General features: G+C 40.7%; 1 protein-coding gene across 1 annotated transcript in view; it reads left to right on the top strand.

The window, feature by feature from the left end:
- ddx52 (DEAD (Asp-Glu-Ala-Asp) box polypeptide 52) overlaps window positions 1-19,247 on the top strand; it is a 45,113-nt gene that overhangs the window by 16,539 nt on the left and 9,327 nt on the right. The window contains exons 9-14 of the mRNA XM_060936430.1: window positions 5,215-5,305; window positions 8,885-9,007; window positions 12,439-12,589; window positions 17,997-18,072; window positions 18,179-18,250; window positions 18,895-18,993. Of these exons, the coding sequence (XP_060792413.1) occupies window positions 5,215-5,305; window positions 8,885-9,007; window positions 12,439-12,589; window positions 17,997-18,072; window positions 18,179-18,250; window positions 18,895-18,993 (612 nt within the window). The remainder of the gene's footprint in view (window positions 1-5,214; window positions 5,306-8,884; window positions 9,008-12,438; window positions 12,590-17,996; window positions 18,073-18,178; window positions 18,251-18,894; window positions 18,994-19,247) is intronic.

Genomic DNA, 19,247 nt, shown 5'->3' on the forward strand with positions numbered 1-19,247 from the left:
CATTTCATCTACTTATACCTTGAATATCTGTTGGCACTTAAGGCCAACTTATAATTTTCACCATTACCGTTATCCATTTTTATGAACTTTCCGTTATGCATTACCGTTATCCATTTTTATGAACTTACCGTTATCCATTTTTATGAACTTACCGTTATCCATTTTTATGAACTTTCCGTTATTCATTACCGTTATCCATTTTTATGAACTTTCCGTTATGCATTACCGTTATCCATTTTTATGAACTTTCCGTTATGCATTACCGTTATCCATTTTTATGAACTTTCCGTTATGCATTACCGTTATCCATTTTTATGAACTTTCCGTTATCCATTTTTATGAACTTTCCGTTATGCATTACCGTTATCCATTTTTATGAACTTTCCGTTATGCATTACCGTTATCCATTTTTATGAACTTTCCGTTATCCATTTTATGAACTTTCGCTGCCGAAACGTGGGTGCAAATGTTAGCAACATCAGCATAGTGGCAGGTCCGAGCCTAGTTGTGCTGCTGACTGACTAAACTTTCTGAACTAGAAAGACACCAAGAAAACTCACTTATTCTGTTGAACGGTATCTTCCGTCAATATCATCCACATCATTCCTGTTGTATTTTATAATGTGTCTAACAGTGTTCATTAAGTTCATTCAGTTGCTAGCGTTGCCTGCAGACCAGGCGATGACACTTTGGATCCTGAAGGTCCCGGAGACGTTATGTCTGGGCTTTCAGTTTCTTCCCCGCGGTCGGTCCGCTTCAACCACTTCAGCATTTTTGTTCTGGCAAGAGTCGGCGCAGCGTGTGCGGTAGCAATTCCATTCCAAGTCCATATAATGCGGACTCCGGCCGAAGATTCTAGAACAGAATGCGCTGCTCTGTAGCCTACGGATGCAGGTGCATCGAAAGTGTAGCTACTATGTATTTTTCGTTGTTAACGTTTTAAAATTAAAATTGACAAATTAGGTGAATGTCTACGTATGTGTTACGGCTTTGTAAATAATATTAATGTAGAACTTTTTTTCTAGATCTATTTTTTTCCATTGTCCCGGGATTGTCCCAGATATGATAATTTTGTGTCCCGATGACATTTTTTATGGTCCCCGGGACGTCGGGACACCGTTAGTTTCGAGCGCTGCGCTGCTGGTGGCGTCATCCAGCGTATCCAGTACACGAGAGACTTTCTTTTACAGTGCAATCCTGAACGTTCTAACTTAAAATTCTTGCTGGATTACGATAAACAAAAGTACCCCAGCCGCACAAAATGCAAGCGTAAGCGCGGAAAGAAAGGGGGAATTAGACAGACTGAAGAAAATTAAATCACGCCTCCTGTTAGGGCTGTGCGATATATCGAATATACTCGATATATCGTGAAAATTCTGTGTGCGATACATAAAATTATTATATCGTAATTATCGAGTATTTTATGGTCATCTTCCGACTTGTGTTTGTTTAAAACCTTTTCCGGTGGTTTTCTCCCTGTCCCTCAGGCAGTAACGTGAGAGGCTGCCTAAGGGTAAAGAAAACAATAACGTCACGCACTCGCCAACCAATCCCGGGCGACATCTCAGTGCTGAAAGGAACTTCCGGGAAGATTTTCTAGTTTTGGTTGTGTTGCCAGATTGGACGGTTTTAAGTGCATTTTGGCGGGTTTTGAACATATTTTGAGCTGGAGAACGTTAGCAGTATCTGGCAACACTGCCGGCGGGAAGATTTCCTGGTTCCGGTTTACAGCACTGACTCAGTTCGTGCAATCGCTGGTGTTGCATAGGCTACCGTGTAAGCTCTGGCAATTTCAGCGACAAATTACTTCCTAAAAGAACTAGTAAGGGGTCAGTCAACTGGCATTTTTTGGATATCGCGAGGAGGATGTGGAACAGCAAATGCCAGTTTGTAAAGTGTGCCAAAAAAAAAAAACCTGTCGTCATCCCGAAAGGCAGCAGCACTACAAATATGTTCCATCACCTGAAACTCACCCGGTACAGTATGAAGAGTCTCTTAAACTCCGAACTACTTGCCCACAAGCTAAAACCCCCCACACAAGCTAAACAAACGACCATAGCGGCCTCGTTCTCCAAAGCCCCCCATATGAGAAAACGAGTCAGAGATGGAGAGCTATAACGGATGCAGTCACTAACGTCATTGCCAAAGACATGATCCCAGTTAGTATAGTGGAAAAACCAGGCTTCCAAAAATTACTAAACACACTCGATCCCAAACATGAGTTGCCTGGTCGCAGACATTTTACAGAGAAGGCAATACTGGAATTCTACACATCTGAGAGGCAGAGCCAGAAAACATTCAGTTCAAAAGTGTGCAAAGAGAAAAATGATGTTTTGCAGATCTCTCTCTTCTCTCCCTCAATCTCTCTCTCTATTGTGAATGTTCCAGTGGTTCTCAGTAGTCAGGTTAATAGCTTGGAGATCTATTTTTTTTAAATAATTTAATGAATGAGCACTTTTCTTATTTAGGCTAAATGTCTTTCTCAGTGTTGAGCTGCACTTTATTGGTCTGAGCTCTGAGCAGCTCTGTATTGTTTTGCCCCTTTGTTGCAATTTTCAAGATTGTTTTTGCAGTTTGTGCCACATCTTTGTTGAATAAAAAGTCTTATTTCAATTCAATTGTGATTAATCACTAACATGAAAATTTAAAATGTGTTGTTGAAAACCACCTGTAAAGTTAACCAAGAATGTTATTTAATCTGCAGGGATTGTAGTGAAAACAGTAAAGAGTAAAAGTTGGATTTCATGGGGTCCTTTAGAGATTTAAATATATTGAGATATCGTGAAATGGAGAAAATGTATCGGGATATTCATTTTTTCCCATATCGCACAGCCCTACCTCCCGTTGCCTACCTGCCTGTTAATCAATGCCCAGTCGCTGAGAGGGAAGGCAGATGAACTTGCAGCCAATGCAAGGTACATGCATGAGTACCGGGGTGCTTGCATAATGGCGATCACAGAGACCTGGTTGGATAATAACATCTCATCCAGCGAAGTGGAGCCGACGGGTTACACGCTCTATGGATCCTTTTCACGTGACGTCACGACAAACGCGGCCGCCATTTTGGACATGTACTACCAGTAGTTTACCACAGCCAACATTGAGGAACGGCAGCAAAGAAAGTGTTTATTTTCAGCAAGACTTCCATCATGCAACTATATTGTTGTGCACCTGGATGTAGTAACCATCAACAAACAAGGCAAGGGTTATCGTTTTATCGGATCCCGGTAGATGCTGACCGACGGAGAAGATGGATAGCGGCATACCAACGCTTGTGTAGTGACCACTTTGTTGGAGGTAAAACGAATAAAATTAGCCAGAAAAGGCATTACATTGCTGTTGACATTCCATTCTAGTTTACTGTAATTATGATCTGGCAGCTATTTACACCGGATCCAGTGTAAATAGCTGCCGGAGCCAACGTCCGAGGTTCCGGAGCCAGCGCGCTTGCTCGCGGCCCGGCCGGCACGCTCGCTCTGGAACCTCGGACGTTGGCTCCGGCAGCTATTTACACTGGATCCGGTGTAAATAGCTGCCAGATCATAATTACAGTAAACTAGTAAATACAGTTTTCTGCATCTCGCTCCTTTTTCTTTTATGTTTGTCGCCTTCCTCGCATTCAAACCGATTTGAGCCGAAGTCCACTATATGTCCAAAATGGTGGTCGCGTTTACGAAGGTCACGTGACTGAAAAGGGTCTATAGAGCTGACCGCAACCCAGGCATCACAGGGAAGTCTTGCAGCGGCGGAGTGGGCCTCCTCATTTGGGATGACTGGTGCTGGAGAGGAGCAGTGGTGGAGCGGGAGAGCCTCTGCACCCCCGACATTGAATTGCTCTGCGTGTCACTCCGTCCCTTCTACCTCTCACGCAAATTCCCACAGCTGTTTTTTACAGTAATATACATTCACCCTCAAGCAAATGCTGATAAAACGTCAGAAATAATTTTTAATCTTTCTCAGAAATTAGATACTCTTTCTCCTGATGCTCCTAAATTTTTCCTTGGTGATTTTAATAATTGCTCACTGAAGAAGAAACTATGCACGTATTATCAATATGTAACCTGCCCTACTAGGAAAAGTAAGACCCTGGATTTGTGTTATGGCAGTATAAAGGGTGCCTATTCTGCTTTGGCCCTGCCTCCATTAGGGGCTTCAGACCACAATGTGGTATATCTCCGGCCTGTGTACCAACGGCTTCTAGAGAGAGAAAAGCCACAGATAAGGACAGTCAAGATCTGGAATGAGGACAGCATCATGGCACTCCAAGGATGTTTTGACTGTACGTCCTGGGATGTTTTTAAATGTCCAGACTTTAATGATCAGGTGGACACTATATCGGATTATATTACATTCTGTGAGAATTTAGTTGTGCCTACTAAGTCCTGTAAGATATATCCCAACAATAAACCCTGGGTATCAAAAAAACTGAAATCCCTTTTAAATATTAAGAAACGGATCACACATCATTTTCAGCTCTCTGTGAGCTTCACTAAATGTAAATCAGCTGTCCCGTGAAGGCAGTTTTTTTTTTTTTTTTTTTTAATCAGCATGCAAGAAAATACACTACCATTCAAAAGTTTGGGGTCACTTTGAAATGTCCTTATTTTTGAAAGAAAAGCACTGTTCTTTTCAATGAAGATCACTTTAAACTAATCAGAAATCCACTCTATACATTGCTAATGTGGTAAATGACTCTTCTAGCTGCAAATGTCTGGTTTTTGGTGCAATATCTCCATAGGTGTATAGAGGCCCATTTCCAGCAACTCTCACTCCAGTGTTCTAATGGTACAATGTGTTTGCTCATTGCCTCAGAAGGCTAATGGATGATTAGAAAACCCTTGTACAATCATGTTAGCACAGCTGAAAACAGTTGAGCTCTTTAGAGAAGCTATAAAACTGACCTTCCTTTGAGCAGATTGAGTTTCTGGAGCATCACATTTGTGGGGTCGATTAAATGCTCAAAATGGCCAGAAAAATGTCTTGACTATATTTTCTATTCATTTTACAACTTATGGTGGGAAATAAAAGTGTGACGTTTCATGGAAAACACAAAATTGTCTGGGTGACCCCAAACTTTTGAACGGTAGTGTAAATACGAGAAAATCAGTGTCACCACCAAAGCTTGTGTAAATCTTTGTGACGGGAATGTTTAGTTCAAAAATATTTCCATGTTTATAAGGCCTGGTCTTATGGTTGTTGTGTTTTCGTCCGTAGGAACTCTGCAGCAGAGACGGTAGAGCAGGAGCTTCTGTTTGTAGGTGCAGAAAACGGCAAGCTGCTCGCTATGAGGGACCTGATAAAGAAGGTTGGTGAGAGTTTAGACATTAGATGAGTAACTATAGCTGGACCAGAAAGCAGAGACTGGTGAATGGGAGCATGAGGAGGACGTGTCCTTGAGTGTTTGACTGTATCAGAGTATACAGAAAGATGGAGAACTTGATGATGGGATTTGAGGAATTCAGGATTTTACCTCCTGGAAAAGCTTTATAGCATTAGATTAGGCAGGGTTCTCGCCAGCGCTTTATATGGTTGCGGCCCGCTACGCTAAAATTTCAGACCGCAACGGTAATTTCCCCCCGCTACGCTAAATTTTTAATATAGCGTAACGGTTGTTTTCAGTTGTTCATCACCATCGCCAAAAGTTTTTTTTTTTTCCTGCGCACTTGAGCAGTTTTCAAGGTGTCAAAATCAGCCTACGTTTGTTAGGAAACCCATGCCTGGAAATCAGTTCCGAGAGAGAGAGAGAGAGAGAGAGATCCTGGCGATAACTTTCTCTTGAACTGGACTTCGGTGAATGACAATGGATGACGGACCCCCTCGCAAAAAAAGAGACATTCGCTCTTTCTTCACAGTTAGAAATGTAAGTGCACCACTTCTACAGGTTTTCCATCACGCTTGAAAACTTAACCCAAAGCCCTTTGATGAATGAAAACGTCTACTTTGTAAGCAGGTTTAGCAATATGACATGGCGCACGTATCGGATGATTAGCGCTAATTTACTGGATCCCACTGTGGCTAACATTAACACACTGGTAATCTGCCTGCATGCCATCCATCGTTATATTTCTATAAGGAGACAGGCACAAGAGAGGTTGGAGGAGATGAAGGAAAGGACATAGGAGGCAGAGGAAAGGAGGTAGCAGATAAACGGGCAGAGGATGGAGGGAATGGCTAGGAGGAGATTAAATGTCATTTAATAGTTTTAGATTATATATTAATTATTTATTAAGGGGGCTGGGTGTATGTTATGCCTGAATGAAAATGCAATTTGTTTTTTTTTTATTTTTATGTGCTCAGGCATTTCTTAATTTCTTAATACAATAAAACATTCATTATCTCTTTGGTTGTGTCTGAGTTTACATATCTTTTGACAACACCCTTTGTAGTTCAGTGAAATACAACAGTAGGTAACACATTGCCAAGATCCAAAGATGTAACAATTTTCCATCAAGGATATGCAACATAAAAAATGCAATTTATCCCCTCCAGGAACGTCAAATATGGCCAATTTTGGGCATGATTTTTCAAAATCTCCGCACCATCCCCCCGCTCGGTCGCTACGCTCCCTCGCCATAACCCATTACGCTAAAAAAAAATCCTGGTGAGAACCCTGTTAGGAGTAACGTTATCCTGAACATATGTTGAAAACACCTGTGTATTTAAGTTATTTCATGAAATCGAGTCGTACACGAGCTGATAGCTGGCGAGGTGCATAGCACCGAGTTGGCTAGAACCCATGTACGACGACATTGAGTGGAATAACTGTTTTATTCTATCCACATTCACTGGCTTTTGAGGAACAGAGTATTTATTTATTTATTTATTTATTTTCAAATTCGATAAATAAAAATTATATACAAAATCATTTCCGCTTAGGCGGACTTCTTAAAAACCTATCGATGGCTGCACGAATTGACTTTAGTGTTTTTTTTTTTTTTGGTAGAAAGTGCCTTCTTGCTGTCATGCCGAGGTATAGAACAGCTTTAGACATTTATTTAATTCTTCCTTGGACATTTCAGTCCTTTAATTTTCAATCTTCTTTGAACTTTGGAAGCAGTCTAAAAAAATTCAACAAGTTTTAATGCTTAAAGATGAAGAATGTAAACAAATGGGTGAAATGACAGTCGCAATTTGTGAAAAATGCTGCTATAATAATTCTTGAAAAAAAAGATATGTTCTTCCCATCACATACTTTCATTCCATATTTTGTGGGGTTTTTATTTCATCCTCGGTTGGTTCAGCAACACGCTCTGCCACGCTCTTGTTTTTCTCTGCTTGCGGTATATGAAATGATACAGAGCCTAATCTAGGGCGCATAATACGCGTTTTTTATCTGTCTGTCGCACATCCACTTTTTGGGCGCAAGAGTGATATCACGTATCTATTCATTCTGTCGCGCATTTATAAGTAGAGCGTGTAGTCGCGTTTTACTGAATCTTGTGCGTATCAAGTTGTCAGCACCCACTAGCAAGCACTGCGGTAAATATAGCGTTGTTTACACACCAGTCGGAAAATATCGGAAAGGACCGAAGTATTCCGAATGGTTTATTTAGCGGGTAAAACAGTTTTGTGAACTATTATATCATTGGTCACTGAACCGGAAGACACTGTATCTCAACCAATCGTGTGAAGTGTTTTAAAAATACCCAAAAGCACATGGCATATCGTTCTGTCTCATCCAAACATAACATTCAGACCCCCCCAGGATTTTGCGATTTGCAACATCAACGCAAATTCAACCAATCCCCGCGAATTCAGGACGGTGTTGCAATTCTATCCAATCACCGCAACTTTCCCGCAAATTTGACCAATCGTTGGCGTCGTCTTGCGGTGACGTCGACAAACCACCTTCCGCCTTACTTCCGTGTATACGTTCAAGAGAAGCAGCATGTGCGCAGTGTTGCCAGATTGGGCGGTTTTAAGTGCATATTGGCGGGTTTTGAACATATTTTGGACTGGAAAACGTCAGCAGTATCTGGCAACACTGCATGTGCGAGTCAGTGTTTATGTAGGCTTAAATTCTGTTACTGAAAGTGTGTTATGTTTACAGTGAAGCACTGTGTGCACTTTATTTATTTATTTTTTTACTTAATACAAGAAATTAATGGATGCCAACATTTTTGCCAAAATGGTATTTTATTTTCCATTGTTTAGGCAGCTTCAGCATCATACTGTGAGATTCTGTTTAGTTTTTTTTTCTTCTATGAAGCCTGAGCCGTTTATTTTATTAGTTTATAATTATTGTTTAATTTGGTCTTCAGGAGAGACTGCCTGCACACAGTACTAGTATTAATATTTTTTTTTTCTTACATGAAAGCTGAGGCATTTATATTATATTTTAAGGTAACTTCATGTTGTGCTGTGAGGTTCTCTGCACTTTAACTTTTGAACCAACAGGTGCATTTGGATAAGTAAAGCCTATTTTTCTGCATTTTTGTAGTCCTGGTAATCTTACACATTCTACATGATTGCTAGTTTTTGTTTTTTTTTGAGTAATTTGTTTAATTTTTCTTGTTGAAAGTTCAAATTAGTATTATGTTAATGATGTTCTAAAAGTAAAGATTAATAAAACTGTTCTGTTTATAGATGTATTCTTGAAAATATCTACCAATGTCTGTCTTATTTTTCTGTCCCCACTAACTGGAACAAATGAGGGATATTTTTACCCATGTTAATATTTTCTGTCCCCTGTTTCTACAACTAGTGAGGGATCTGTCCCCTATTTTCAAATTCCTAGATTAGGCTCTGTGATAGTAGTAGAGCAGCCAATTGGAGCGCGCGATTGCTCATATCTAGTGAATGTGGATCGAATAAATAGGATTAGCAGGTCTGATTTGTTGGTGACCTATAAAGTCTCATGTATCTTCTCGACTCTTCTATACAGGGCTTTATGCCTCCCATGCTGGTGTTTGTGCAGTCTATAGAGCGAGCCCGAGAGCTCTTCCATGAGCTGGTGTATGAGGGGATCAATGTGGATGTGATTCATGCTGAGCGTACGCAGCAACAGGTTAGTAAAGGAAGAAAAGTGTGTGTGTTTGAGGATACATACATGAACACACATACTGACCCCCCTTCTAAAGACTTTGTTAAAATCTAGACTCGTAGGATGGATGGAACTGTGATGGACGTAGGGCTGGGCGATATGAGAAAAAAATTATATCACGATATATTTTTTCAAAATTTTCGATAACGATATATATCACGATATAAATCAAATCACCATTTTTGTATTTTCTTTAATTTTCTGCTCAAAATATGAACATTACAAATTAGTACATGTAGTTCCTTCCTAATTAACAAAAATAGCTTAACAAGCCTTCAAGTTTCACAGAACCAAAACAAACTGGATGCACATTCTTTTGTTCTTTTTGTTCAAATGAATAAACTGAAACTGAAAAATAAAAACTATATACCATTGTTAATCATTTGTGCAAATTCTAGCAGCTTTCAAATAAACATAAAATACACATTGACGTGTAAACCTTATGCTGCAAGGAGAAAAAAAAGTGCAATCCTGTACGTCAGTGTGTTTAAGGTTTTGTGTAACACTTCGTTGTATGTCCGATTTTAAATATCCAAAATACCTCCACACAACCGAAGATCTCTGGCCCTTCTTTTCAACGATGTCCTCCAGGGCAGTGCTCTGACTTTCCTGTTCAGAACTCCGGTCAGTCGGCTTCTCGCTCATTTTTATAATCGCTTTGTTGGAGAAATGCCGCGCTCCTGCAAACTTCACCGCAGCCATGCTGTGCGTTGCTGCTACATGTGTGTGTGTGTTTGTGTGTGCACGCAACCTAACTTGACGTGGCTCTCTTCCAACTGATTGGTTACGTGCGGTACTGTTTAGTTATGATTGGCTATTCGCGTGTCTGTGAAAACTTCGGATGAAGTAATTTTATTGAAGGCGTAGGCTTATCGTAGGCATATCGTACGTGTCTAATTTCTAATCGTAGAGATTTTATATCGTGAATAACATCGTAATCGTAAAATCGCCCAGCCCTAGATGGACGCTTTATTGGTCATGAAGTTCCAGCATGCTAAGAGTGAAAATACGGTGGTGGTCCGTCAGAGGCTGATATACTGCAAAGACGGGAAAAAAAAAAACATGCAGATGCGGTAGACAGGCAAAAGGCACCAGTTTTGGAGAAACGCAGGCTGCAAATTGATAAAACTCCAGCAAAACCAGAAGTGCTGCAATAAGCTGAAAACACAATAGCTCGTCGTTATTATTTAATCACATAAAGGCAACTTGCATGAACACACGATGATCAAAGAATTTAACTTAAAACTTAAGTAAGCTTATTCAGCTTGTGAGTAGATTAGGGATAAAATTAGCTCATGTTTTAATTCATTCAAATTCTGTAAAACTGCTTTGCGACAATGTTTATTATTAAAAGCGCTGTACAAATTGACTTGAGTTCTGCTTTTCTCTGAAAGGTCCTCTCAGGTGTTTCTGTCACACATCCCTTGGAATCATTTCTGTTCCTTGTTGTAAATGATTTCTGTTCTGTTTCTGGCTTATTGCAGCATTTCTGATTTTTGCATATACTAGTGCATCTCAAAAAAATTAGAATACCATGAAAAAGTTCCTTTTTTTCATAATTTAATTCAAAAAGGTAAACGTTCATATATTCTATATTCATTACATGTAAAGTGAAATATTTAAAGCCTTTTTTGTTTTAATTTTGATGATTATAGCTCATGAAAATCAGAAATCCAGTATCTCAAATTATTAGAATATTCCCTAAGATCAATCAAAAAAAGGATTTTCAATACAGAAATGTCCAACTTCTGAAAAGTATATTCATTTATACACTCAATACTTGGTTGGGGCTCCTTTACCATGAATTACTGTATCAATGCGGTGTGGCATGGAGGTGATCAGTCTGTGGCACTGCTGAGGTGTTACTGAAGCCCAGGTTGCTTTGATAGTGGCCTTCAGCGTATCTGTATTTTTGGGTCGGGTGTTTCTCATCTTCCTCTTGACAATACCCCATAGATTCTCTATGGGGTTCAGGTCAGGCAAGTTGGCTGGCCAATCAAACACAGTAATATCATGGTTAGCAAACCATTTGGTCATAGTTTTGGCACTCTGGGTAAGTGCTAAGTCCTGCTGGAAAAGGAAATCAGCATCTCCAAAAAGCTCGTCAGCAGATGGAAGCATGAAGTGCTCTAAAATCTCCTGGTAGATGGCTGTGTTGACTTTGGACTTGATAAAATACAGCGGACCAACACCAGCAGATGACATGGCACCCCAAATCATCACAGACTGTGGAAACTTCACACTGGGCTTCAAACACCTTGGATCCTGTGCCTCTCCACTCTTCCTCCAGACTCTAGAACCGTGATTTCCAAATTAAATGCAAAATGTACTTTCATCTGAAAAGAGGACTTTGGACCACTGAGCAACAGTCCATTTCTTTCTCTCCTTAGCCCAGATAAGACACTTCTGACATTGTCTCTGGCTCAGGAGTAGCTTGATATTAGGAATGCGAAAGTTGTATCCCCTTTCTTGAAGATGTCTGTTCGTGATGGGTCTCGATACATGGACACCAGCCTCAGTCCACTCCTTGTGAAGCTCTCCCAAGTTCTTGAATCAACTTTTCTTGACAATCCTCTCAAGACTGTGGCCAGCCCTGTTGCTTGTGCACCTTTTCCAGCCGCCCTTTTCAGCAATGACCTTTTGTGGCTTACCCTCCTTGTGGAGGGCATCAGTGATCATCTTCTGGACAACAGTCAAGGCAGCAGTCTTCCCCATGATTGTGGTTGTGTGTACTGAACTAGACCGAGAAATACACTGTGTTCATACTGTTTTACTCAAACTCGAAATGAAATATTTGAATATTTTGAGATTTTTTTTTTTTTGTAGTGTATGCCATACTGATTAAAATTAAAATAGAAATGCTTGAAACATTTTAGTTTGTGAAATAAGTCTATAATATATAACATTTTCACTTTCTTAAATAACTGATGGAAAATATTGAACTTTTTCACAATATTCTAATTTTTTGAGATGCACTAGTATATTTTTCCCCCCTCCAGTTTGCGGTGTGTTTCCTCTATGCAGCCTTTTTGTTCTGAAATTGAATTTGTGAACATGGTTTTGCAGTGTGTGCAAGATTTCCCTGTGCGTGTGTTAGCAGAGCAGTGTGAGGCATGCAGTTCCTGCATGCTTTCTGTATTTAAAGAACTCTAGAAGACAGAACAAAGCATCTTGGCACAGAATTTGGACTGGAGGAGCTTTAAAACAAGAACAAGAAAATGTTTTGCGTCTAAGTGGAAGCTTGTGAATCCTTATAAAGCAACAGTGTATTGATTAACTTGTGATTTCCTCCCTGTGTCTGAGAGAGTTCTGCATACCCCTATAGAGTACATGTATACGTAATTGTAGAAGGAAAAGAGCTACTGTTTATGTTGTTTCTGCTTCTTTGTGGTTAGAGAGATAATGTGGTGAGCAGCTTCCGTGCTGGGAAGATCTGGGTGCTCATCTGCACTGCGCTCATGGCTCGAGGGATTGACTTCAAAGGCGTCAGTCTGGTGATAAACTACGACTTTCCTACCAGTGCTGTGGAGTATATTCATCGCATAGGTTAGTCAGAAATTCGAGCTATACACTCTCTTTTTTTTTTTTTTAAATTTTTTTTTAATTAAATTTTTTTTGATTATATACATACCTGCAAACTAGTCACCTTTCGGCGAAATTCGCCGTTTTGATCCCAAAATAGGTCACTTGTGTGAATTGTGTAGATCCGAAGAGTTTTTTTTTGGGGGGGGTGCACGAGGCTACGTTGCCGAACATTTGGTTTCAATGTACTACTACTTCAAAGTACTACTACTACTTTTCTCCTCACACCCACATTCAGACCATTTCCGCCTTCTTCATACTTCAAACGTCTCTCTGATTGGATGACATTCCAACGAGCCAATAGTCTTACAGAACGCTGGACAGTATCCGCGAATTGTAACCGAATAGAGGCGGGGTTTTCTTGAATACGGGTGTGTATAGGAGGATGGCAGAGATCATCCAAACGCAATGCAGAACGGGACACTGAGTCTTGAAAACAGCTCACGGAATCATATTTTCTGATTTTTTCCGGAACTCTATATTACATCTGGAGACGGAAAAACATTTTTAGTATGCGGAGAAAGCTGTGTTACGATGAGTGCGATTTAAAGAGGCTTTAGGGTGGTTTTTTTTGGTACCTGTGATTTGGTGGTCTGTGAGTCGCGTTTTTATGACGTAAGACGCAAGGGGCGGGGCTGTTACGTTTGAACCGAACGCGCGACACGGAAGATGTTTCTGTGGGCTGAAACAAAACAGAAAAAAATGTCAAATCAGTTTGAATAAAGTCATTTTTTTGTTGAACATTAGGATCTATAAACGCGTGTTTTGGGTAAGAGAAATCATTTTTATGTGAAACTATTGGTGGGATTGTCAAAATTATAACGTAATACGTGTTGATCTCGGTTGTATTCAGAGAACCAGTTAGTTGAGAGTGTGAGTGAGAGAGAGAGAGAGAGATTCTCTCTCTCTCACACACACACACACACACACACACACACACACACACACACACACACACCATGAATTTGGCAGCACTGAAGGAAAGGAGGGCTGAATTTGGTGTCCAGCCATCTACCAGTGCTGCTGGTAATAGGGCAGAGGTGGTGAAGGATAGCATGGCGCGAAAGAGGCACATGGCAGAGCAGCATAACCGTGCCCTTGAACGGCTTGTTCGGGCCAAAAGGTCTAAAAAATGATAAACTGGTCTGCTGAAGAAAGTTTCCAGTGGTCACACTTCAAAAATTATTTTTTTAAATTCAAATTTTACTTTTTACACTTTTCCTTCCTTAATGGTAGTGCAATGAGGTGTCAGATGCAAAACTGAAAATTGCAAAGCTAAAAACGAATAAATGTTGTCTTTTCCCTTTATTCTCCTTGATCGCGCGCTGTTTAAGGGGGCCGGGGGGTTACCGGTAGTTTGTCACCTTTTTCAACCCTCATGAGTTTGCAGGTATGTATATAAAATATACAGGTGCGTGCAAAAGTTTTGATTAGATGAAATGCCAAAAAGTGTCTCGGTAAGGTGTTGAGGCACCAGAACAGCTTGGCACAGATTCTGCAAGTCTCTGGAACTGAACTGGACGAATGAACACCTTCATCTAATCAGCCCATAATATCCCCTAGGTTAGAGATCTCGCCAGTGTAAAGCCATCAGATATGATTTAAATCATTTTCTCCTCACAGTTCAGTTAACACTTGTCCTGTATGTGTGGGCGGAGTCATCACTGAAGAAACCACACCCTTCAGAATAGAAATGCTTCACTGTAGGTTAAATGTGATCAGGCTGAAGAGCTTTACATTGATGCGGTGATGCTTCGCTAAGAGGGACGTGTCAGTTTATTTACAAAAATAAAAAATAAATTCAAGAATCAAATTAAATGTTGGTTTGTCTCCCAATAATACAATTCAAAAGAAGGCAAATACAAAATATTTTTTGTATTATAACTTATGTTAGGACTGTTAATGTATTAAGGGGTGTTCACACGGCAACTTTTACTCCGGTGTAGCACCGGGGCTGCCCCGGTAGAGCGTTCACATGGTACAAAGTTATCCCGGTGTAGCCCCTGAAAGCTCCTTAAACCGGTGCAAATCTAACCCTGCTCGGGAGGTGGTTTAAGAAATTTACTCCGGAGTAAATGCCAGTTTACGGGGCATCACTGATATAAAACGGGACGTCTGAACGCTACAGGGGTAGACTCGCTACGCGTGAGGAGAGTTGATTACATACGGGCATTGCATAATTTGCATCCTGGTATTTTGCGCTTCCAAAATGGCGAATATCAACAACAACAAAACTGCGCGTCTTCCAGTGTTGCCAGATTGGGCGGTTTTAAGTGCATTTTGGCAGATTTGAACATATTTTGGGCTGGAAAACGTCAGCAGTATCTGGCAACACTGGTGTCTTCATCCACGTTGTTTTCCCGGCGCTTGGTGATGCCATGACAACCGGGAAAAGGAAGTACATTTTCACGCATGCGCACGTTTCATTTCCGCATTATTACTATCGTATAGCACGGTCGCAAAAACTGCCGTGTGAACACAAGTGGGGCTGCACGGGTGCTAACACGCTTCTCTCTAGTAAGCAGGTTTGTGACGTGTGAACGCTCCACAAAATTTACACCGGTGTAAAATATATCGCAAGAAAATACATCGGTGCAGCATTGATGCAAATATGTGCTGTGTGAACACCTCTCTAGTCATGTTGTCTGTTGTTGCCCAAATGAGGATGGGTTCCCTTTTGAGTCTGGTTCCTCTCGAGGTTTTTTCCTCGTGTCGTCTGAGGGAGTTTTTCCTTGCCACCGTCACCACAGGCTTGCTCACTGGGGATAGATTAGGGATAAAATTAGCTCATCTTTTAAGTCGTTTAAATTCTGTAAAGCTGCTTTGCGACAATGTTTATTGTTAAAAGCGCTATACAAATAAACTTGACTTGACAAAATCAGAATTTTATCGACCAAGAATGTTTCTGTGCAACTTGGTTATTTGGCCCTCACTGTGCTTGTGTAGATATTCCAAGATAATGCAAACACGACAGAAAAAATATTGATATAATAATAAAAAAAAGAAGTTTCAAGAGGTTAGAGGTGGTTATAAAGGCTAATCACGTACCTATTTTCTAATCATTTATTAGATATCCAACGTTTCCCCTCAGTTTACTGGATTTTTTTGTGTGTGTGTGGCTGGATGGGTGAGGACGGTCACCTGAAGGACCCCTCCCTGTGGCTCCTGTCACAGAGCATTTGGACCTGAACAAACAGTTAAATGAGCCATATTTAAGTCTTCAGATTCATTTTGACCAGTAATTAGAACAGTTTTTACAATAGAAGTGCACTCGTGTGTGGGTGGGAGGGGGGATATGCCCCGTAGGGTGCCAATCATAACAATGGGGAAAATTCATTTTTGCATTTTTTAAAGTCTCACCCTCTAATTATTTTTCCTTTAATAGCAAGAAAATGAAAAATAAATTTGGAATAAGATGCAACAATATTTAGAGGTGGCACAAAGCCTCTGAAAATCCTACTGTTGTATAATTTTCGGACATTTATGTTCTCGTTTTTAATAAAGCTATTCAACAGTACTCACGACATTTGTGGTATCTGAGCGAAAAACTAGTAGGAGTCGCCTTTTTTGATGCCCGAATTCCTGTGGGTGAGAAAAGAAAGATGGTGGAAGCCCTGTCTGGACCTGAAGGAGGAGAAACTGACAAGCCACGAAAAGATGTAGATTTAGAAAATATCAAGACCTTGAGCATCTCAAGCTTCATTACAAAGCACACCCACACTTTGTTCACAAGCCTTCGCATTCCAACAGGCTTCTTAGGAAAAGCCCCGGAGGAATGGCCAGAAGATGAAGATTACCAGGAAGGAAAGAGACTAATTGGTGGACTGAAAGTTGTCAACGATTCAGCTGAAAGAGGTGTAGCTCTTGTTCAGCAGTTCAGTGATGGCATCACCATCCGTGAGGATCAAAAACAGTATCTTTTACAAGTTGTGTCGAATACCATCGAAAACAGCATCCAGCAGTGAAGAAGAGTACTCTTTAAAAAAGATGTTTGGTCCTTTTATCGCTTCTATGTATTTAAGTGTTCAATAGTGTTTAATAAAGTTTTCATCTCTGAAAATTAGTAGCTTCATATTATTTCCTTACATGCTATCCAAGTTTTTTTTTTTATGAAACAAGTCATTAGCCAAAATCACACAATAATTCCAAATTTCAGGGAGTTTGTGCCACCTCTAAACATCAATACATTTAGCTAATATTTCACAGCATGATATATTTAGCCCAAAGGAAAAAAAACTGGGGGTGAGACTTGAGAAATAGATAACTTCATTTTTTTTTTTTTTTTTACTGGCACCTTAATGCCCCGTAATATAATGGTAGGGGAAACACTGTCTCCCCCCCCCTCCCCAGTTTACTATCAAACGTCTCTCTAAAAACCTGTAACACACTTAAAAAAAAAAAAACACCTTCTTAGTGTTACAGGTTTTTATGGCCCTTTTCCACTACCCTTTTTCAGCTCACTTCAGCCCGACACGGCTCGCGTTTCGACTACCTCAGAGCAGCACGACTCAGCTCACTTTAGCCCTACTCAGCTCCCAAAACTCGCATGGTTTTGGAGTGGGGCTGAAGCGAGCCAAACCGAGCCGAGTGGGGCTAGGGGCGTGAGGAGACACTCCCCTGTGCACTGATTGGTGAGGAGGAGTGTCCTCACATGCCCCGCGAGCACGCTGGGATCTGTAAACACCGTAAACCCGGAAGAAGAAGAATTACGAATTATGAGAATTTCTGAAGCCTTATGCGCCTCGCCTCATCTATACGCTCTTGCCAGTATCTGTTGGCGTTGTCGGTGACAACAAGCCACAGCACCAAGACCAGCAACACTAACGACTCCATGTCCTCCATGTTTATTGTTTACTATCTGGGTCGTGAGACTACTGCTTAAAAGGTCACTGATGTCACTGTTTGCGCCGCCTAACGACATCACGTGACGTCCACCCACTTTCGCTAACTCCACCCAATGTGTCCACCCACTTCCAGCCAGCACGGTTCAGCGCGGTTGTAGTCGAAATGCAACTCCAACAGCCCCGCTCAGCCCGACTCAGCACGGCACGGCTCAGCCCAACTCAGCCGCGTTGGTAGTGGAAAAGCGGCAATGGAGACATTTAATAGTAAACTTAAAAAAAAAAAGTTTACCATTAAACGTCTCTAAAAACCTGTAACACACCAAGTAGCTTTTTTTTAATTAATTTATTTTTATTGTTTTTAAAAATATTATAAAAGTTCCTGTTTTTCACCTTTTTATCCCAAGGGTGTGAAAACTTTTGCACTTGACTGTATAGTCTGCTTTGGGAATGTTTTATCTGTTGGAAAATGGTTGAATTCATGATTTCGTTTCTTAACTCTCTGTTCCTCTTTGGGCTCGTGTTTCCAGGCCGCACAGGAAGAGCGGGTCATAAAGGGAAAGCCGTTACGTTTTTCACAGAGGCTGACAAACCGCTCCTACGCAAGTATGAGACGAGCTGATTCATTTCACTTCTTGAGAAAATGTTGAACAAAGCGTGGCTGTTTTGCTTCTAAATAATTCGTGTGTTTTTATGTCTTTTTCCCCACCAGCATTTCCACAGTAATAAAACAAGCTGGATGTCCTGTGCCTGATTACATGATTGGATTCAAGAAACTAAAAAGGTAGACTTCTGTTTCTTGAAGTGTTGTTCCCCCCCCAAAAAAAAAAAGTTCAGGTCCAGTGAGTGCAGTTTGATAAGGAAATGAGCTGTAGGTTTTATTGAGCATCTTACAGAACCAGTCACAGTTCTTCTGGACACTTTGTCACACTCGCTTCTTCATTTTGCACCAAAACCCAGTAGCCTTCATTATGCTTTCTAATTATGTATGGGAAAAAAAAGGAAATAGGGTGCCTAAAGCCTCGGTCACAACCGGCCGTACGTGCTCCTACAGCCGGTCTACGTGCAAGAAACGCACGGAGGGCGCGCGTGTGACGTGCTGATTTTCGAGCCGTAGACTGGCCGCAGACCGGCCGCAAAGGTTCTTTGTCATGTCAGACAAACTCTACGGGCGTTTACGTTTTTTTTCAGGTTGCAAGACAAACTTACGGCCAATGTGCGTCTTTCTCCACGAACAAAAAAAAGCAGCGATTTGGGAAACGCCAAAAATCGCACAGCCAAAAAAGTCATACGTCCGGTTGTGACCTAGGCTTAAGACTTGTGCACAGTACTGTATGTTCAGTGATTTCTATAGGATCGTATAGTAAAAGTATCATACAGCGTATTGTAGTGTGATGTGATGTTTAAAGACGTTTTCCATCTCCACAGCAAAGTGAAGCGGCAACTGGAGAAGAAACCACCAAGCAGGTCAACAATTCGCACGACGCCTCAATTTTTCATGAAAAAGAAATCCAACAAAGTGAAAAGGTAGTATTGTAATAAAGCACCTTGAAGTATTCATACCCCTTAAGATTTTTCTTGATCTTCACGCAGGCCCATTCCTAGTAATATCCTGAGTACTGCTACCAATGGATGCCTTTAAAACTAGACTGGAATGTTTAAATAAATAAATAATCCTCTTTGTGTGACCATAATTGCATAAGGACTAATTTTCCAGGACTTCAGAGAGAAAACGGAACTTTGAAATAAGATGGAAATTACTTAATATTTAGGTTGTGTTA

The sequence above is a fragment of the Neoarius graeffei genome, chromosome 12 (genome assembly GCF_027579695.1).
Source record: "Neoarius graeffei isolate fNeoGra1 chromosome 12, fNeoGra1.pri, whole genome shotgun sequence".
Lineage (NCBI taxonomy): Eukaryota > Metazoa > Chordata > Actinopteri > Siluriformes > Ariidae > Neoarius > Neoarius graeffei.